Source organism: Diadema antillarum, unplaced genomic scaffold (genome assembly GCF_040938485.1).
Source record: "Diadema antillarum isolate AM-2024a unplaced genomic scaffold, OU_Dant_1.0 scf00000049, whole genome shotgun sequence".
Taxonomy (NCBI): Eukaryota; Metazoa; Echinodermata; class Echinoidea; order Diadematoida; family Diadematidae; genus Diadema; species Diadema antillarum.
The window spans coordinates 1,064,121-1,086,996 of NW_027270938.1; the positions used below are offsets into that span (position 1 = coordinate 1,064,121).

At 37.4% G+C, this 22,876-nt stretch overlaps 2 protein-coding genes across 2 annotated transcripts; both read left to right on the top strand.

The window, feature by feature from the left end:
- The first annotated feature begins 791 nt into the window (after positions 1 to 791).
- Positions 792 to 2,777, top strand: LOC139715433 (galactosylceramide sulfotransferase-like). The gene is made up of 2 exons (XM_071627005.1): positions 792 to 946; positions 1,667 to 2,777. The coding sequence occupies exons 1-2, from the start codon at positions 792 to 794 to the stop codon at positions 2,775 to 2,777; spliced, it is 1,266 nt and encodes a 421-aa protein (XP_071483106.1).
- A 6,798-nt stretch (positions 2,778 to 9,575) lies between these two features.
- On the top strand, positions 9,576 to 15,524 carry LOC139715434 (ileal sodium/bile acid cotransporter-like). The gene is made up of 4 exons (XM_071627007.1): positions 9,576 to 9,913; positions 12,338 to 12,542; positions 13,097 to 13,320; positions 15,173 to 15,524. The coding sequence occupies exons 1-4, from the start codon at positions 9,576 to 9,578 to the stop codon at positions 15,522 to 15,524; spliced, it is 1,119 nt and encodes a 372-aa protein (XP_071483108.1).
- Positions 15,525 to 22,876: the final 7,352 nt, after the last annotated feature.

Here is a 22,876-nt window from a genome sequence, read left to right on the forward strand (position 1 = left end):
TTTACAGTGGTCAGACTTTTTCTTTCCATATCCATATTTAAACAGTAAATCTTTTGTATAGGCACAAGTCAAAAGTAATTTGATTGAATGGGTCAAAATGAGGATTCTGGAATTTTAAACTGTCATCTGGGGAAAAAATGGAATCATATTCCTTGAAATGTGACGACAAGGAACCCTATTATAGTAATATTGATCTATTTTTATGCCTCCGCCACGAAATGTCGCCGGAGGCATTATGCTTTCGGGTTGTCCGTCCGTCCGTCCGTAATCAATTTTGTGGACAGCGTAACTAAAAAAACCGTTTGAGGTATCCTAATGAAACTTGGCATGTATAAAAATATATGAGTGGGCGAAGTTGGATGTGCCTATCAACTTTTGATTGCATATGCCCAAGGCCAAATGTCAAAAGGTCAAGGTCAAATGCTCAAAATTTGACTATTTCCCCCATATCTATGCAATGCCTAAAGGTATGATAAAAAAACCTTCGATGGAAGTTTTTATAAACTATTGGATTACTACAAACATTGTTCATTATCAACCAGTACAATACCAATAAAGAGTCATTCACTGAGGATACGAATATAGGAATTTAATAACACCAATACTTTGTTCACTATAACTTACTAACAGTGCAATTCCGGGGCAATTTCCTTGCAAAACAACCTAACTCAAATACATCTGTGTTTTCTCACTTTAACACCCTTCTAATAATCTATTCCTATCGCAATATTCAGTGATCTATTCATCATATACTATATTTACAGGTTATACTCAGTGGTAATTTGATAACCATGGCAACCAACACTTCACCACCATCAATCCTGACGTCGCTCTTTTTGCCCGTCTGCGCCGTAGTGATCATCTGCTGCTTCTTCCTGGATGCAGACCGACAGCCAACGCTTCTCTCCCACCAGTACCCCAAAGTTCGTCCCTTCCTGTCGGAAAGGTGAGCATTCTGCAACATAGCATAACAACAGTAGACGACATCCCATTGAGAACATGAACATGAGAACATTACACACAGGGGGAAACACAAAAGAAGACAGTAGGCATCACACTAAACCTGATTATGAATAATGGTGACACGGGCGAGTTGTAAAGAAAATACAAGTCAAATATCTACACTACTTACTTCAATTGCAAAGAATATTTTTCCCCTCGGAAAATCATTAATTCCTTCTTCTTTTTTGTGTGTATTTTGTGTTTGTACTTTGTATTTGTTTTGTATCCGAGTCGAGAGATCATACAGAAGTAACATGCACTCTATGAAGCGTTCCAAAACAGGCTACTCTTTTGGGCCTAGTATTGGAAAAAAAAACCCGAAATCAATAGAACAAAACAAACCAACATCCTTGTAATCACATGAGTGTCAAAGCTGATGACTGCTGTTAATACGAAACTTCTATTTCTATCACGGCAGCTGAAGACAACATGCACCGTATACTCTATAGTAACTGTTCAGTTTTAGGCCTATCATTATACTGTATATAAAATGTGTATTTCCAATGTATCTATAGGGCCTATAATATTTATTGTATTCATTTCTTGAATAGCCATCTACGTAGTTTGTATCCCTTGATTAAAAAGAAAAAGATGTATCCTCACTAACGAGGCATCATACTTAATTCAACTTTACCTTCATAAAATATGTTTCTCTTATTTACAGAACAATCTATGCGACGATGAGTAAGGGAAACCAGTCACTTTGCCCCACGGGGCCAATTTCCGTAACTTCGGTGATGCTTATTGCCGATAGCGTTCGCAATGAATCCGATGTTCCACATCAAGCAACCTGCCAACCGCTTCAAAGAGCCGTGTATGTAAAAACACACAAAACAGGATCAACGACTTTAGCATCTATATTTGAACGGTATGCATATCTTCACAGTCTGGACGTTGCAGTACCTCCACGCAGTCACATCCTTTCAAGTGACGACTTGTTTCTTACTTCGATGGTCATAAAATTCAAGAGTCGAAAGAGGAAAGATTTTGACATGTTAGTTAACCATGTTAGATACAATCGGAGGCAAATGGATATTGCTGTGCCTCATGCAAAATACATTTCAATAATTCGACACCCAGTGAAGCAGTTCGAATCATTCTTTGGATATTTTGAAATCGCAGAACGTTTGAAAATCAATGCTTCTAATCCTTTGGAAGCATTCATGTCTAATGTGAAAGTGTATAACGCCAATGACAGCTTTCTGTGGACAAGATTTAGAAATGGACAGTTGTATGATTTTGGATTTGATCATAGATATGATGAAAATTTTACAAGAATCAGGGAGAAAATCGAAGAATTGGCGCGGGAAATAGACTTAGTGATGATCAATGAGTACTTTGACGAGTCCTTGATTCTTCTGCGGAAACTGATGTGCTGGAACTACACGGATATTCTCTACGTATCTAATGCTGTCCGAAGCAAAAGCCACCGATACCCACTCACTGAGAAAACCGCAGAAAGAATCCGCTCTTGGAATGCCGGAGACATAATGCTTTATGATTATTTCAACACAACCTTCTGGAAGAAAGTTCGAGAATATGGCGAGAACTTTCACCAAGATCTGGCTTATTTTCGGGCCTTGGAGCAAAGTGTGATGGATGATTGCATCATGAAAAATGAGACGGACAATCGTGATATACGGGAGGATAAATTCATCACTAAACAGAACGCAACCAAATTCTGTGAAGACTTACTCCGTGCTGATATTTTGTACACGCGCCTTATTAGAAAGACAATGACTACTCGATTTAAAAGGCACAAAAGAAGACATTGATGCCATTTTATCCGTTTAAAGAATGTGACTCATAATTCAGTTGCAGTGCACTTGCTTTTCCATTCTTCTGTGAAAAGGACACATTTTTAATAGTAAACTCGAACGTCGCCACATTTTCATGCGGCTAGATAACTCTGTGGTTATTTCTTTAAGCTATATCACTCTTCTGCACCTGTAACTGCATTGCAGCTGGAGAGATGAACTCGTTTTTATTTTGAAAGAAGGAAAATACCCATGCAGGTTATGATGAACTTGTAAATAACTTTCTAATGGCCATATTCTCAAAGTTGTACATCCCTAGTCAATACACATTTTAAACTTATCGCTTGCAATTTATTGGCATTGTGAGAAACAATATGAAGATATCAAAAGTTATTCCTTTCCAGAAGGTATGACCTTACTAACTTGGATTATTTTTGATAATACTGTTTATCTTAAAATAAATGTGATTTTATCTAAAAACGAATGATATATTTTCAAACGTCAAATTTAGATTAAGAGAAAATCACAACACAATATACAAGAACGAAAGTTGAGAAAGTTTACTCATGCACTCTTTTTACACACAATGTGCGTCTTCCTGGAGTTTTCCAGGGATTAAACCGCACGATAAACCATGATAAACTTTTCTCATAATTATCCCCCTATACGGTAAGTATGGGAAAGCCTCGCAGTGGTTCACGAGTTACTTATCTTACAGATCCAAAGGAAAACAAAGGTACACGATAACAGCAATGGAAGGAAGCTTGCTCGTCCCACTGCTATTCATAATTTGCATTCGTGATTTCTACAGATCCTCGGACAAACTGTCATCAATATTATTCTCGGATAACCTCAACCTTTTCTTCGTTCATTATGACCCTTATATTGCGATAAAAAACAGTAAATGGGAATTAAAACATGTTACATACAATAAATATGCCAGGTGATTGTCATCTACCGTTAAAATGAAAAAATAAAACAAACAAATGTTTTGTTTCTGTTTTGTTTTTGTTTTTTAGCATAGATGGCCTTCAAGGAAATATTTCGTTTGATATATTTGATATAATATTCCCCAAGAAGAAGTCTCTTCCATCAAATAATTTTTGTAAGTAAATACATGTATTTCGTATTGAGAAAAAAAAAGTTTAACACCAATTTCAAATGTTGTTTGACTGTCGTTTATAGAGCGATCCCCGATATACAAGATCCGCTGTTCAGTGTATCACTCTTTTTCATCGCTATATGTATTCCTTTGTCTTTTTGCAAAGTGTACTTCCCTCATAAAATATACATTTGTTTATGATATAGCCCCTATTTTTGTATTAAAGTGTTCTCTCTCGAATTTTACTTTTTACAAGTTGTTACACGAGAGTGCTTAAACAAGAGTGCAAAAAATCGACTTAGGTCAACATATTAAAGTGAGAGAAACGAATTAATTGAATATGGGACACTATCTAAAATGTAATGCATATGCCTTTTTCAAAAGTAAAGTTGCGCGCGCGCACACACACGCTCCAGCACACAAACACAAACAGTCCCAAATTTCCCATTTGATCTAAAAATGGAAGTCAAATTAAATCATAATGCCTTGATGAAAGTTTGGCGCATTAGTATCACAACAATTTCTCCCAAGTGACACAGCTAATCTGCATCTTAACGTGAGATGTTATGTGCTTGTGTGTGTGTGTGTGTGTGTGCTTGCGCATGTGGTCCTTGTGTGCCTGTTTGTGTTTATGTGTGAGATTGTGTTAGTTCATTGTGTGTGTGTGTGTGTGTGAAAAAACACATACGCAATGCATTTTATTTGAGAGGATCGTACGTTCAATTTATTCGTTCTCTCACTTTGATAGTGTGATAGTGATCTGTCACTTTTTGACGCATGCCAAGTCGTGCACTCTTGCAAACGATGCCTCTTGTAAATTCAAGCATGAACACATCTGACACAAAAGTGATACCAAATGGTGGGGATAAGACAGTCAAACCATGTAGGATAATCTTTCGTTCATTTCTTTAATAAGCCTTTTTTTTTCTTTTTACTCACCCTGTAGTGTGAGAATGCGTTATGACGCAGTTATTGATACGTGCCATAACTCCACCCACTGCCCTTTGTTTCGTCAATACAGTACCGGTGAGCGCCCTCCACCTTAACCGACTTTGTACACAGTAAAGATACATACGAGGAGCAAGAGTTGACAGACACCATGCACGATTTAACCATTCAAAATTTCCTCAATAAATAGTTCCTTTTCTTATTTCTAATAGGCAATTTCCAAATAGGTCGTACTTCACGCACCAGATCATTGAACTTCAATTCTAAAAATGTGAAATCTCCCTCGTGTGAGCAAGAGATATCCCATCCTACACCCTCCTCGATCATATCCTCCAATTTTTGTCTACATCCCTTCTAATCCTGAAAAACGTTTTTTGAACTATTCTGCTTCTCAGTGACTATCAAAAAAAAAAGGACCTTACATGCGTGTAAACATGGCGGAAGCAACACGCCAACTGATTTTCAAGGAGACGTCTTAAATAATCTGTTTGTACTAATGTTTCTCGAAGTGCAGGTGTCTCATGTAAATGAGGACATTATAGATTACTTGGGATGATTTGAAGAACTTTATACAATAGCATTGTTCTTGTTTGCCTGACTTACTGTAATGTTATATGGGGAAATAAGTGCGTTTTTTACTCACTTTGATATGTTGATGGTACAGTGTATTACAAAAGAAGGCAATAAGGCTTACCAGTTAAAATCTAAGACAGCCGAGTATTAAAAAAGGCATTATTCCTTTAGTTTTATAAAGTCACTACCACTTGATGAACTAGGGTCATTTAACCATTTAACCATTTAATCATTTGATTATTTTGTTAAAACTACAGTCCCGTTTGCACTTTTGCCGATCAATTAGACCTATTTACCCTTAGCTGAATGATTCATGATGGCAACACGGGTCACAGAACCCTCCTCTATCGACCTCACGTAAGAACCAGTGTTTCTTTGAATTCTTTCCAAACCATTTTATTAAAGAATATATCAAATGCCACCTAACACGAGGAACATTACAGCATAGGTTAAAAGTTCAACGAGAAAAATAACTATTTGACAATCTGAAATCATTTAAGCCAGTGTTAAACAGTTGAATGCTTTATATAGATTGTCCAGGCTAGAAGTCCTATGCGTTCTGTGAGACGTGTGTGTGTGTGTGTGTGTGTGTGTGTGTGTGTGTGTGTATGTGTGTGAGTGTGTGTGTGTGTGTGTATACCCATCATGTATGTGTGTGTTTGTAGTCTTCATTTCCCATGAAGTTTATCTTTTCCATTGTATATATACGTTGGGTTTTTTCCTGATTTACACTTCCCATGTGGTACACCTTATTGTGTGAACGTACGCGGCAATTTGGTCTAAAGTCGGTGGTCTCAGCGACTGATCCGATTGATTGATATGGCAAATGTTCTTGTCAGCTGACATCACTGACTGTTGATGATTGTACCATTGAGTCCAAACTTACTTGTGTACTTTTGCAGAGGCCCCAACTCAAAAGCACTGCTGCTGAAAGAGGCCCTTAAAGTATTAATGTTTAACTAATGTAAATGTATGTGTGATGCATGTAATCTTGATATGTTTTGTCTGGAATAAAGTTGAAGTTGAAGTATCAATTGATAATCGATAATTTCTTGCCTTTTTCATATTACGAGGAATGCATCAGCACATGTAACATTGGAGACTCATTTTTTTCGATCTGCATTTTGAACAAACTTATAGATATGTGTTCACATATACGTCGACTGACTCAATGCATGTAGTGACAGGTTTAAAAAACATTCCAACATTTTTTTTGAGATAATAAAAACCTCTTGTGAAATGTAAAAGAACTTGTAATTCAAGGAGGGATTTCAAAGTATGACCGTATGGCAAGCCTTGTAGGCCGACTGAGTCCAGTTGACTTATAGATTAGTCTCAATCACATTCTCAAGCTGGTTAAAGTGTACGTCGGTTTCTCCAACATTTCGGCATCTCCCGCGTGCTGATTTCCATGAGCCAGGAGGCTCTATACGATAGGAAGCCTTTGCCGTGTCCCGGATATCAGAGTCTCAATACTGGTTTAATGACAATTACCCCAGATCCTTCCCCTGTCCCTAACCCTAATCTAAATCCTGAACCTAATCCAAACCCTAATCTAATTTCTTACTCTAAACCTATCCATCACCCTATTATAGTCTTTATTCTAACCGTACACTAACCGACATTTAGCCGGGAGTGATTGTCCTCGATCGGGATACCAATTGTCCTGATACGCTCAATACCATCGACTATCGGGAGAAATCCCTAGTCTCAGTTGCCTTCTAAATTATTCAAACAACAGTCACGAAAACTTATAAACTAGTAATTAGCTAGCTGGTTGTATACCAAGGTTTTGATTGATTGATTTTATTGGTTTGATATGAATTTATACACTGTAAAAACATCGGTGTTAGATTTAACACCTCGGGTGTTAAATCTAACACCGATCAAACTTCAATAAAGGACCACACCCACAGGTGTTAAAAATGCACTGTGATGGTGTTGAAAAGTGTTCACCTGACACTTCGTGGTGTTAATTTGACACTGTACCTGGTGTTATTTTGACACTGTACTGGTGTTAATTAAAAAATGACACCACATGGTGTTGATTTGATATTTGTTGGTGTTAATATCAATGGTTTAACACCCGTCCACCTTCAATAAGAGACCACACCAGCTGGTGTTACTTTGGTGTAAATTTATTTTCACATTTTTTCAAAAATCTAGTATTTTAATGTGAAATTCTTGATGGTCTTGTTTAAATTAAAAATCAACAAGAAGTGCAGTTACTAAGAAACTCTTCAAAAAACAGTTTAAAATTTGGAAATGACACCCGGAGGTCTTAATCTAACACCATAAATGAGCACCGAAAATTTAACACCAGCTCGGTGTTCACTATTTAACTCCGGACTTTTTGCAGTGTATCCACTTTGTGTTCACGAACATATGAAACAAACATAACTGAGTAACAATGATCAAATTTTGTAAATTTTTAAGTACAAAAATAATCGAAACAATAATACATGTACTAATAACATCACTTAGAGCATATAACGATATATTTTCTAATACTGCATATAATGATCGTATACAGTAACCATATATATTTTCTAATACTGCGTGCAATATAACACTCACTTCAAACTATATGCGTGAATATATAAATCTTTTCCTAACATAATTTTAGTACTATATATCAAATCAAAGTAACGCTGATCCGCCATAGCCTCCCACCGCTACATTGTATTCCTTTTCCAGTATGTACATTGATTTTATCACAGTGAAATTCGTTTCATATATGGCTACCCCTAAGGGATTGAAAGAATCAAGAGCACTAACTGCTGGGTTGGAGACTCTTTATCTCCGTAGCATGGAAAGGAAACCTGGCTTCAAAATTGTGTGGCAGGTTTGGCCAAGACTGGCTCACAAAATAATGGGTGGAAGAGGTGAGTACGCCTAGCTCCTAGTATCTCTACCACACCCCCGCTCAATTTCCCCTTCATAAAACCAATGAGGTTCAAGAGCTGGAGTTCAAACAGCCTGTCATTTTGCAATGGATACGCTAAAGAATTCCACAGGTGCAGTTGTACCATTGATGTTTGAAGCTGCCATTTCTATCTGAGAAATATGGAGATTCATTTTGAACCATTTATAATATCGAGTACATTTTGCGTGTTTATTAATGAGATGAAAGAAATTTCTCCTAAAAACAAATCATGAATATGAAACGACGGTCAATCCCATCCAGAAATAGCCTATATGTATCTGCAAAAGTGTAAATCAGACATTGTCAGACCTGTATGCCGTAAAAACCTTTGATACTATCCCCTCCCGGAAAGCAGAATTTGTCACTTTTTTATCACTTAATTCAGACAATTAAAAGTGTTATGGTATAGTTCTTCATTATTCAATAATCTTGGATTAGCGCCCGGACGTGCAAAGTCGAGTAAATTGTTGCGTGTTTATAGTATTTTATCGACATTTACGTAATTCTTTTGTGTGTGTTCGAGTGTGTGTATGCGCATGATGTGTGTTTGGATTTTTGTGTACGTGTGTATATCATATCTTATATCAATTTTGTGTAACCAAACGTAACCTAGATAGGTTAGTGTCATAGCTTGTCACAATTGGCAATGCTTTCATTCATATAAGGTGATAGCTTTCCTCGTATAGTACGCATCATAATGATAAGAAAACTACGAGAGAAATTAACATGAACCGCCTGTGCACTGGTCTGAGGTAGAACGCTTTTAACATTCGTTGCACAAGTACCAGTAAAGATAAAGTGCAGTTATTTGGTGAGTATACTCACGTGACAAAGAAAGACGATATGTTGCTGGTACACTCTGCGTCATATTATACACTATTATCCCTCCTCCTGTAACAATGTGTGTTACAGCAAATATGTTCATAGAGGACTGCTTTCACCAAACAGGACTTAGTGAAACACTTGCTCTTTTGGAGGAATTAGAAAATATTGTCGTAAGAGTGCAGCTGCTCATAAAGTATATCATACCAACTGACTATTTATCTTGTTCGTCTCGATTTCGAAGACACTTTCGAGATCTGTCACTCTTCGAAGAATCTAAAGAATACCAAAACAAAATCTTGAAAATCGGCAAAGAGGTTCCTGCACGATACCAACAATGGAGGGAGCATTACTGAACCATACTCTACCGCAGTCCCCACTGAACATTTTAGAACAGGATGTCGAACAAAAACTGCCTTCTTTAATGTTGTCTACTGCGGCTATCATGACTACACCTGAGGAGGTCGAGCCCACTGTGGTCGATCTGGACTACGTTCGCAAGGTGACGTCGATCATGATGACTGTATCCGTGGCGATGGTGAATCTTGCAATGGGTGCCTCCATTGGCAAAATCGAGCTCAGAAACCAATGGCGGGTGTCGAGTGGCCTCGTCGTCGGTTGCATCAACCAGTTCGCACTCTTCCCGGTGATGGCTTTCGGTGTTTCCTACCTGTTTCAGCTACCCGCTCCTTATCGACTGGGAATGCTGCTTGTCGGAATTTGTCCCGGAGGGTCCATGGCAAACGTCGTAACATTCTTCATCGACGGGAACATATGCCTGAGGTACGTTCCGTTCGAGATACATTATACACTTGTTCGTGCCCACAGCTTTTTTAAGGATTTGAATTACACAAGACTGCCTGGGAGGGCCGGGCGCCAGAGTTAACTGTGAGAAAGTACTTAGACGAAGTTAGCTCTTTCGAGAAATCATGTCAATGAAAATATAATTAAGTCAAGATTTGTTTTTGTTTTTCTGTTACTCTGTCAAATATGTCGAATAATTGTGAAAACAAAAATGTAATCGGCAACAGTAACTATTTGTTATTTGTTTGACATTAAGAAAGGACCATAGTTTCTTATAGACCAAAGTAAAAACTGCGGGTCTCTTAAATTCCTTCACAAAGTTCAAATCAGACCTTCAATCTTTTCTCCAGTATATAATACTCTTGCAGATATAAAACGGTGATCGAAAGCAAATTATGTATTGCAATTTTGCAAATGAAGTAAGCTTCAGTATAAGTTTCTAACACGAAAAACTACTCGACAAAACATGATTAAGGAGTAGCGGAATGGCATCTCATGGTAACCTGATAAGATGGCACGAGATCTGCCATACTACCTCAATGCACTGGTACCCGCGCTTTTCAGCTCGTGTCGTACTATTAAGATTTTTACTGCTTTTCGGGCACTGCTAATAAAATTCCTGCCCAAATAAATTAAATTAAGCCAACATGAAAAGGTATATCATATCAAATTACTGAGATTGGCCGATTTCTGATTATTTCAAACACTAAATTTTCTTAACATTTGATGTTTTTGGTCACTCTCCGTTTTTTTTTTTCAGAATAAAACCATTTAACGACCCATCAAGCTTAGTTATCGAAAAGGGTATCTCATACCGAGACCTAGAGAACTGCATACTTACCAAAAATGCATTATTTTGTTTATACAGAACTCGAGTTTGGAAGTAGCTTTGATAAAGGTTCAAACGAATATTCTTAGTTCGTCAGTAGGTATAAACAGAAAAAAAAACACGTTCTCTAAAACACGAGGCAGCAGGTTATTAAATTGCTTATTGAGAAACTTTCGTAATTTCACCCGTCCCAACCAACGATAGAGTATAGTGCGTTCACGGATGTGTTTGTATGGATTGTTTTGTCATCATATCTTCTTGGCACCCACGGCTCAATGAGAAAGATGACTAGTGTCTGTGCTGTAACATTGACATTTCTTTTTATGTACCTTGAAACAATTACTTTCTACATTATGCTTTTACGTTTTCTACATCTTATATATATATATATATATATATATATATATATATATATATTAGCTTTGAAAATGCTATAACAATAACAATGATAATGATAATGATAGCAATAATAATGATGATAATAACGATGATCATGATGATGGTACATTGTATTTGCAATGACCTTTACCATCAAGTCTGAGTACTGAAAGGCACGAAAAATTCCTCACACAGTATAAACAGAAAATATATAAAAGATAAAGGAAAGAAAAAGAGAAAGAGAAAATATCAAGTTATGAATTTTCCATGTGCCTAATGAAATAGGAGTGTTTTCATTCCTGTCTTTAAATGGTCAAGTAAGGAGATAGTATGAATGTGGAAAGCAAGTTCGTTCCAGAAAGAAGCCAGAGAGAGGAGCGTCACTGAATTTAAGCGAGATGAGATTAAAGCATGTAATATACCATCATTTCTTATACTGCACCTACTGAGTTATCAACCCTTTACATACAAGCTCCACTGTTTAGCAGATCACTCTTCAATACCTTTTTGTCATCCTTGCAAATTAAACATTGTTTCTCACATGTTTACATTTAGTCGTTAAGTTAGACTCTGTTCTGTTCCAATCAATTTCTTTAAGTTCCTTTGAGAAAAATCTCAAAGCGATTTCTTGAAATTCCATTTTTAAGTTTAAATGTCCTACTTTGATCACTGGAAATATTTTTGTGTAAGCCTGTATACTCACAATGAAGTTTCTGTCAATCGGGTGATTGAATTTTGTTTGACCAAATCGTTGCTTTGTAAGATTTGTAACTTTAAATTTGAGTTTGAACACTCTGTAATATTTTTGTGCATTACGTAACTTTATTACATAAAAGACATTTTGTGTTCTTGTACATTTCGTAATTTTTCGTCATTAATGTAATGTAGTAAACTCTGAAATTGTTACTATGCTGAGTCTACATTCTATACGAGCTTTTGCTATTTAGTGATTTTCTCAGATCACAAATTATTTATGTTCGCTTATATATTTGTCCATTTCCATCTCAAATTGAATATTTTGTGTTGTACTTCTCTCTCGAAATCAGATGGAATGTAAAATTATGGAATAATGAATGATAACAATAAAAAATACGATACAGCTCAGTTAGTTCACGGTATAGTTCCTACAGGTCAGATAAGATGAGATCCGTAACCAGGATTTTTTATTCCATCGATCCATGCATCTCTACCGACAGCACATCCATGGTCCTGGTCACTACAGTGATCTCCATTGGCTTCGTGCCTCTGGTTACCTTGATTGTAACTAGCGCGTGGTATCCCGGCACCGCCCTCGCCACTTTGTGGGTGGTTGCCATCGCTATCCTCCTGGTAGCGATTCCTCTTGCTTGCGGCATGTTCATCCGGGACCTTCGAGAGGGTTGGGCAAAGGTTGTGGTCGTGGTGAGCGTCTTTTTTTTCCTTCAAGCGTCTTTGTTTGCTGTTTACATCTGTGAATATTACATTTGACTTATTTTATACATATGACAAAAATGACAATTTTCCGACAGTCCAAACATAGCTTCTCCTTCAACATTTTTAAAAACTTTTATTTGTTTTGTAGCTGTTCTGACTATAAAGCGTCATTAAATGTCTAATCGAATCCGATGAAAAGCACGATTTACCAGTAAATTCTAAATGCTAATGTGAGATAATTCGTGTGGAAGAAAATATAGAAATACATGTACCTACATTCCCTCTACGTCAATTGTTTGCAAGCACATCCTAAATAGACATTTTTCTTTTTTTAATTACAGCAAATCTTGCTACAGTCGTATGATTTTCTTGTTCTCTTTCCTATGGTCGTTGCCTTATCATTCTTCTTCTTCTTTGTTAAAACTGAGACAATTTCTTCTTCTCCATCGCAAAAATGGCCGATATCATTTAATTCCTTTCATTTCATACTATTTTCCCTGATCCGATTCACATCTATTCAAGTTCCGATACATTATTTGCAGGTGGGACTCACTGTTGGCCTTCTGGCGTTCACGGCCAACTCCTTGGTACACCTCATCATTCATACGGAACTGTTCCACGCTCCTTTCAGGGTCTACTTTGCTACCATGTTCCTTCCCCTGGTGGGCTACGTAGTTGCTTTTTTGCTGGCGGCTCTTTTCGGACAGCATCGCACTTCCCGCCACACCCTCGCTGTGCAAGCAGTCTTCCACAACACCTGCGTGGCGTGAGTGTCCATATCGAGCGTCCTATTGTGATTTCATAAGACGCTTACTGATTGTATGCTCGCAATTTATCGAAGGAGAGAAATACATGAGTGGGAGTTTATCATCATTTTGTCTCTCCTTTCAGTGGCAAAGACAAGTTTCAAATAAGTATCATTGTTCAAGAAACCAAGTTATAGCTGTGAATTGAGAGAAAGCAGCAATTTTGGTATCGAAGAACGCATCATTGAAAGTTTGAGGAAAATCGGACGATCCGTTCAAAAGTTATGAATCTGTAAGGTTCGAATATCAAAGGTGACTAATATACACTACATGACGTCATTATGGACAACAATACGAAGAGAATATGAAGACATTTCAACGTGTTTTGATTTTGATTTTTTTTCTACCATAGTGAAATAAGAACACTTGCCTTACCTCTTTCAGAAAGCAGGGGAAATTATCATTACCCTGTGTAACATAATATAGGTTTTCCCATCCATTTTCGTACTTTTGTCATTCAATTTCAACGATTTATTATTCAATTTCGTCCCGAAAAGCACGTGGAACGCAAATCCTAACTTCAATTTCGTCAATTGTCATTGTAATTCGTTTTTCGTCAAACATATTCGAAGACATAGCATTCAGAATCGTCGATTTTCATTCAAATTCATCCCTCCCGCTAACGGATCGCAGAATGTGAAGATCAAATTCGTTTTTGTTCACACAATTTCATGAATTTTTCATTCAAATTAGTCAGATATTGCCGATTCTTTATTTTGATGGTGAACCAACTTTAAGCCGACATATTTTTTACTTTCTCTCGTAAATTGTATCGTTACACATTATTCCCTAACCATTTGCTTTGACAATACACACGAAAAACATGACTGCCAACCAAAATTGATAGAAAGATAAACGACAGTCAAAAGTCATAACCCAGGACAGTATGTCAGTGTCACCTTTTGAACTTTAACTCGTAATGTTCAGGTTTTCGCATCATAATGCATGAAGCAAACTTTAAATTTTGTACCCTGGAAAGCAGCAAACATAATTATGTTATCCATTCTTTGACATTAAACATGTTACAATTCTACACTTAAATTTTGTCTTTAATCACGTTTGCCAAGAAATCGTTTGTCAGTGTTTTCGTTTGCGAGACGGTACGTCTGATTGTATCAGTGTGTACTCTGATTGCTTGTGTGTGTGTCTGTATCTGTGGTTCTGTGTGAGTGTGTGTGTGGGGGGGGGGGGAGGAGGGGGGACACTTGTGTGTATGTTAACTCCTGAATGTAAAATTTGAGCTGTTACAGAAAAAAATACACGAATGACTGGAAAATCACACCGGATAGATATATGAGACGAATATGAATGAAAATTTATCGAAAATGATCGACAAAAGACGAAATCGATCCTGCTGTTTTGAGTGCTGCGAGTGAAACTGACGAATTTAAACTGCAAATGACAAAAATTTATTCCAAATGACTAAATTGAATGGACTTTACTTGAAAATGAACGACAAAAGACGAATTTGAAAGTAAGATTGGCCTATTCCCGACATCCTGGGACGAAATTGAAGTAACAATTTGTGAAATTGAATGAAAAAAGTTTGAAAATGAATGGGAAAACCTATATATGTCAATAACAAGTCAATGGAATATGAACTTTTCATGAAAAATGAAATCCTGTGAAATTGTCCTCATATTTTCTTTATAGTGTTGTCCATAATGTCGTCATTATGTTAGTAGTAGTCTCCATATCCAGCAATGACGGCACCAAAACTCTCAACGATCACAACTTTTGAGTCGATTTTTCCAGTTACAGATGTTAGCATCCCTCATTAATTTATATTTTCTGTCTTTATCTCGTGTACAGGATTATAATCTTGGCGTCTGTGTTTGCAAAAAGTGAAGCATGGAATGCTATGATCGTTGTTCCAGCAATCTACGGACCAATCACAGCACTTTATGGCATTGTCTACATCATTGTGTACCTGGCCGTGCTCGTCAACCAGGAGGATAATGAAAGACCTCCAGGTGGACAGATGATCGTCTCTGGATATCTCCCGATCGACGAAACGCCGCAGGGCAACAACGAATACATAGCGCTCGAAGGCGACGATGATCTCAACGTCGAGCTACGCGATCGCTCAGGTCAGCTTCAGCTTATGGAGAGTGAATCAAGCAAGTCGGTCTACGCTTCCCCGATGTCTATTCCCATCTTTTAGTGAGCCGTGATGTGTTATTTGTAACTCAAGAGATAAAACCAACATTTTTTTTTTGTCTTTGACTCAGTACGTCGTCTCGTCTTTGGTGTCTCATTTCAATGATGGATAACATAATTATTACTTTTGACCTTTATCAGAACTGGTCAAAAAGCAGTGCTGTCAACAAAAACAAAGTTACATCTTAGTAAAAAAAAAATGTGTAAAAATCTGAGAACACATTGTTTGTTACTGTTAAGAAGAGAAGAGTGTCCTAATACCAATATGAGAAGGTGTCAATGCTTACAGAGATAGTGCTTGAGTTTTTTCGCGTGTTTTCAAGTTCATGTTATACAACAGATTGCACCCACAGAGACGTCAGTCAATGACGTCATGATGTCCGCTGACGTGCTAAAATGCTCACGTTTTCACTTCCTTCATGCTTTGCATGCCATCGTAAATTGGAAGACGTGTATAGACAGATTCAGTTTTTGTGCCCTTTCTCAACCACGCACAACATTCACAATAGGGATACTTTAACGGGCTGGGAATTATTTGGGATAATCTCTCTCTTTCTCTCTCGATTTAATCAATTCGTGCTCGATTACTCCAACGAGTATGAATGCAAACATACAATATAGTTTACAGACGCTGTAAATGAAAACACACTTTACTGACAAGTGTACACAAAGGAAAATGCGAAAGAGCGTCAACCATTGACGTTAGTGATATATTCGATTGTGTTCACAATATTGAGTGTCATGTGTTATATTCCTACTCATGTCTCTGCTTGTATATTCCTGGCGTTGTGAAGGTCAGACATTGGATAAAAACATTGTTGCTGGATAGATAAAGTCGACCTTACATAACCTTTCTTTGCAAATATCAGTTATACCCTGTAATGATGACTTGACTAGGGCGTACATGGATGTAAATTAAATTTCAAATATATTGTGAAATTATTACCACCAAGCCGCATGCAATTAATAGTGGGAAAAAAAAAGAGAAGGGGGAATATAATTAAAGGTCTGTCGGATTAAACATCTAAATGAGTTTTTCATGTTTCTTTTTTTTAAGAGTTCCGTTCTATACCTGAGTACTGAATAGTGCAATTTACCGAATGTTGAAGACTTCGCAGATGAGTTGGGGTGTAAATGATATAGGTTTTCCCATCCATTTTCGCACTTTTGTCATTCAATTTCAAAGATTTATTATTCAATTTCGTCCCAAGAAGCACGTGGAACGCAAATCCTAACTTCAATTTCGTCAATTGTCATTGTAATTCGTTTTTCGTCAAATATTTTTGAAGATATAGCATTCAAAATCGTCAATTGTCATTCAAATTCATTCCTCCCGCTGACGGATCGCAGAATGTGAAGATCAAATTCGTTTTTGTTCACACGATTTCATGAATTTTTCATTCAAATTAGTGTCAGTGTTTTCGTATGCGAGACGACGTCTGTATCAGTGTGTAGGCCTACTCGGATTGCTTGTGTGTGTGTCTGTATCTATGGTTCTGTGTGTGTGTGTGTGGGGGGGGGGGGGACACTTGTGTGTATGTTAACTCCTGAATGTAAAATGTGAACGGTTACAGAAAAAAAATACATGAATGAATGGGAAATCACACCGGATAGAGATATGAGACGAATATGAATGAAAATTTAACGAAAATGATTGACAAAAGACGAAATCGATCCTGCTGTTTTGAGTGCTGCGAGTGAGACTGACGAATTTGAACTGTAAATGACAAAAATGTATGCCAAATGACTACATTGAATGGACTTTATTTGAAAATGAACGACGAAAGACGAATTTGAAAGTAAGATTGGCCTATTCCCGACATCCCGCGACGAAATTGAAGTAAACATTTGTGAAATTGAATGAAAAAAGCTTGAAAATGAATGGGAAAACCTATATGTAAAGTGGGTAGAAGTTGAATCCATTGCGTGCACACTGAATTTGGATAGACATTGATTAAAAACAAAAAACACTGAAAATGTTGGTGGCAATCCTATAAGGAATCTCTTATTTATGAATATTACATAAGGAAGTTTGGGAGATTTTCTGCCAATTCTGAATAAGAGGCCATGAATATGATCATCATCATCATCATCAGTCCCAATGTTATTCTATATACCATTCGAATAGTGTTGTTAGTGAAAGATAATACAATGTACTAGAATATTGTACTAAGTTTTTGGCTGATTTATCTGAGTTATTCTATCAATAAGTTTATCCGTGACACATTCATATTTCTTGTTTAAACTTTACCGCAGAAATTCATTATGATAGGATTTGAGTTTGCCAAAGACTTTTTATTTGTGTGTGTTGAAAAAATTTGAACATCGAAATTTTTGTCTTGAAGGTACTCTCTTGCCTATACGTTTCACACAAATCATTGAAGTCATTTTCTTAAATTTGCAATTGAAAGATAAAGCTCTTTTTTCTTTTGATTTCCTAATAGTAAATGAAGCGTCATAGTATTACGCAAACTCTAGATGGTGTATTATGTATGTATTATATATTACAGTATTTGTGTTATCATTTTCATGGCATGAGTTCGTGATGCAAGAAACAATGTGTTCATGTTTGTTAGAGCAAAAAAAAAAGAAGTAGAAGAAAAAGAAGCGACTCTTTAAAAGTGAGCGAAATAACATAGAATCTCGATTACCTTTACTGAGTATCGCGGATTATTAAATGTATATAATTATTATATCATAAATGAAGATGGAATCATGTAAAAGAAACTAGCAAGAACCTATCAACTGATATTCCCATGTGATTTACAGTGTACCTTGTATATTTTCATTTTATACATGTACTTCCTTTTCTGTAACATGTATAATGTGTGTCTCCGTATTTGGTATGTATGCACTATATTGCCCCGTGCTCTGTTGAAATTTATCCTGGGCTTGCAAGTTTTACCTTTTATCATTAAAGTAGAAAATGCCTAAAGAGCAATTAGTAAACAAGTTTTGCAGAGTTCAGCAATAACAATGTGAAGTAGTCATTTGAATAGCTATTATTGTGTAGATTCGTGGTTGTGTCTTTCTGTTCACTTGTAATGAACGAGTTCGGTATATGTCATGCAACTACTCTTATCATCCGACAACCAACAGCTATGATAAAACAGATGTTATTGACAGGTTATAATATTATGTGAGTGTGTCAGATTAAGCCTCCCAATGTTATCATTTCACAGTAATCGGCTCATGAATTGACGGTGTAAAATGAAGGCATGACCTCCACATGAATTGACAATGCTCATGATACACGTTGTAAGCTGCTATGAAATGATTTAGTAACATTGTTGTCATTGCTATAGAGGCAAAGTAGAGTGAATAACCGAATGATCGCACCAAATTGAAGGGTTGCTTATCTCGTATTCCATGTACGCTGTCCCTTATCCTTTCAATCTATCCCTTCCTCTCCACTCTTGTCCCTCTCTTCTTTCTCCATCCCCATCTCTCCATCTCTCTCTCACTCTCTCCCCTCTTGCTATTCCATTACGTCTTATGTATCCATTATGTCTTATGGTGTACGTCATGAGCTCGCTGCCCACGAGTCACACTGAGCCCACGAATCATACAGCCCACGAGTTATACAACTTACGAGTCATGCAGCCCATGAGCTAGACACTTACCTACGATTTCGACATCAACTCAAATAGGCCGATGAGCTATCACGGTCCACGAGCCGGACACTAGGCAAATAAGGCCCATAAAACTAGACACAATTTTTTTTTTTTTTTTGTGGGGGAGCATTTTGGCGGTCATCTTGAATATTTCAAAACCCTCTAAAAGAGTGCAAGAGTTGCGTCAACCAACTACAGATTAAACACAATCAAAATAGGGCAAAACCATCAATTCTTTTTCAATTTTCACCATTTAAAGGAAATATTCATATTGGAATTTCAATTTTTGAGGGCCATTTCGGCTACTATCTTGGATATTACAAAACTCTCTGGAATACAAGAGTTGCATCATGCAGATCCTGTTCAAGCACCCTCGAAATAGGGTACAACCTTCATTCTTTAATTTTGACCATTTAGAAGGAAATACATAGGAATGTAAGTTTTCGGAGGCCATCACTGAATATCTCAAAACCGTCAAGGATGCAAAAGTTGCACCATGCAGATTCGTATTCAGCACCCTAAGAATATTGTGAAACCACCAACTACTTTCAAATTTTCACTATTTTCGAAGGAAATAGTACAGGGGAGTTTCAGTTTTTGGCGGCCATCTTGAATATCTGAAAACCACCAACAGACCAAAGATGCAAAAGATGCATTATCCAGATTTGGATTCTTGAATATCTCAACTCCCTCAAGAATCTAAGATTTGCATTATCCGGATTCGGATTCAGCACCCCTGAAATCAGGTAAAACCATCAAAAAACATTGGGTGGACCGCAAAACCAGGTTAGGCCCAAAATCTGGCTTTGGCACTCGGACTGTAACCTCCTTCTTTTGGCGGAGGTATATAACAAGTGTAACATTGTGGTTTTTGCTAAAACAAAGAGAAAGAAAGATTTCTGAGAATCAAAATGAATACAAAAAGTAACATAGAAATATATTTTCTGGAAAATGAGTCACCCTGCGTCATTCAGGAAGTCCAATCCTTCCGGTCGCATTCTCCACTTTTACTTGCCAAATTTGGGCATAGTGTCCACTCTCTGCCCTCCTTGGGTCGAGCTATGACCTCATAGCCAGACATAGCCCCCACCCAAACAAAGTGGCGGTAAAAGTGACGTAGAACTGTGCGTCGGTGGATTGGAATTTAAAGTTAAAATATATCTTTGGGAAGGGTCCTAAACCCAATAAATAGAGAAAGTTTTCCTCTCCTCACTTCATATTGGAATCTTTGACAACGGGAAAGCATCGAGACATATTGTGAGCAGAATTCGTGAGAGTCAGCTATCTTCGTCTCCGGCAGAGGGCTTGTTATGAGCAGAACCTGCGAATAATAAAGAACATCAGTAACCAACATAGCGAGTCCCGGCTCCATTTGTTGTCGTTACACAATAAATAATGCGCCACGGTGTCATCTTGTGGATAATCGTCAGATTCTATATTCAAATATTGGCTCTGAATCAATTGAACATTGTACTCTACTACCTACATTGAAAGATGAGGGCGAAAACCACCTCTTCTGCAGAACCACCTCTTCTGCAGGCACTGTACTCCAATACCTATATAATGCATGATAAAGAGGAAAACTACCTGTTTGCATCTCCGTGGACTTTGACCTTTGATGCATTGATCTTCTTTTTCTTCTCTTCTTCCTACTTTCAATTTCCTCTTTCCTCAGTTTCCCGCACTCTTTGTAGTTGTCAGCTCTTCAGCTCTCAAATGAAATTGTATAGCATGCCTCTTTTTGTACCGATTATATAGACATTATGAACATGTCATCCCTAACTGTATGTGTAAACATTAGACAAAATGCATGTCAATTTTCTCATAATTCTTTGTACATTCTGCTAAAAAAAGTAAAAATAAAGATTGAATTGAAGTGAATTGAGGTAGAAGAGTAATTAACCCATTAGGCGCCAGTCCGATTGAAAAAAAATAATAGTTTTTTGCTTCACCATTTTTATTGCTTTCATATAAGAATACATAATTACGTAATTTTGAGAGAGGTCAAAGATCAACAACAGTATGTCGGAATTACTTTTTGTGACACACCATTCTCGTGGTATAGTCTTTATAGGCTTTTAAATAAACATAACTTATAATAGACACAAATAAACATGCAGTGAGCCATCTCATATAGTTTAGAAAGTTGTCGAAATGAGAATAATAATGCCGTACCTTCTAGGGAACAATAGACTAAAATGTATAGGCCTACGGAATCTTCATTTGCTATAAAGAGTAAAGTAATTCCATGCATTCGAATTCTCGTTCCCAGCAGCTACCACGACAACAATGCCAACAATTCGTGAACCCTAGAACACATTCTCTCTCCGACCAGCTCTGACTAGCTGAGTAGCTGCAGTCTATGAAGAGACATGGTTGCTACCGACGCAACGGCTTAACATCCTATGATCAATTTACAATCACATCCTGAGCTATCTAATCACTAGAAAAGTGGTGTGCAGCTAAAAGAAAACATAACTTGAAATGAACATATCGTCATCAGACAACCAACAAATTAGGTTATCCTTATACCACCTCCGTCCCTTATCATTTTAAGTTCCAAGTTCTAATTGATAACAAAAAAAAAAAAAACCTTTGTGAGCGACAACACATTTATAAGAAGATATATGCTAGTAAAATGCATTACGCAATAAGCGTATCACGACCTCAATCAATAAAGCTAACCGATATATTTGCTATAACATCTCACGTCTGGCAGGATGCAACATCCCAACATTACTATCATGCACGTCTAGACACCGATAAGCCTTTTAAAATGTCTTCAGTCGGGGAATTCCACATGCATGAGACAGATGGCGTACAAAGGTCCTAGCCGCCACGTGATTTTTTCATCTGAATGAACCAAGCACACAATGGCCCCAATTCACAGGGGTAATTCAAATCAAATCCATAGTAAATCTAATCTACGGACTAAAACAATCACGGAAAATCACGTTTTCACCAAACTGGGCATGTTCCAGATATCGCAGTGTTGAAGGGTAGGTTGATTAAGGACTTATACTGAATCAACAGAACGAGTGGGGATGGGGGTGCACGTCACGAGACCGACAACCACGAGTCATACAGCCCACGAGTCATACAGCTCACAAGTCATACAGCCCATGAGTTATACACTGTCACGAGTCATACAGCGCATTAGTTCGACACTCAGATAGCAAGGCCCACGAGACCGACACATTAAGCCCCGTGTTGTATCTGTGGACCTCGTGGGATGTTTTTACTTAATGTCGAACTCATGGGCTAGTGTATGACTCATGAGCTGTTACAGCTCATTAGCCTGTATGACTCAAGGACCTGTTTTCAGTGTCGAACTCGTGGGCTGTATGACTGGTGCAATGGGTGTTGGTCTAGTGGGATGACCCCACGATTGGTACCTCTGGGGAACCATGTAATGAGAGGAGCCAAGGGCTTAAAACTATGTGCAGTTCAGATACGGGTCTACCATTCTTCGCCAGTCTTGGAAGTAGAACAGGCACTTTGCAGTATAAATAGATTTAGAAATAATCAAGAAGCACATGTCAATGACAGCGGTTGCCCATGCACAGAGCCTAAAACTCTGTATCAGTGCTTAAGAAGGGGAAATTTCTAAGACGGTAATTCATCAAAAAAGCAACAGCAACAACAACAACAACAAAGCAAACAAAGGAAAAAACAAAAAGAAAACCAAAAAACATCAATAGCCTATATGACCTGCATGATTGTCATTGATTGGAAGGGATCA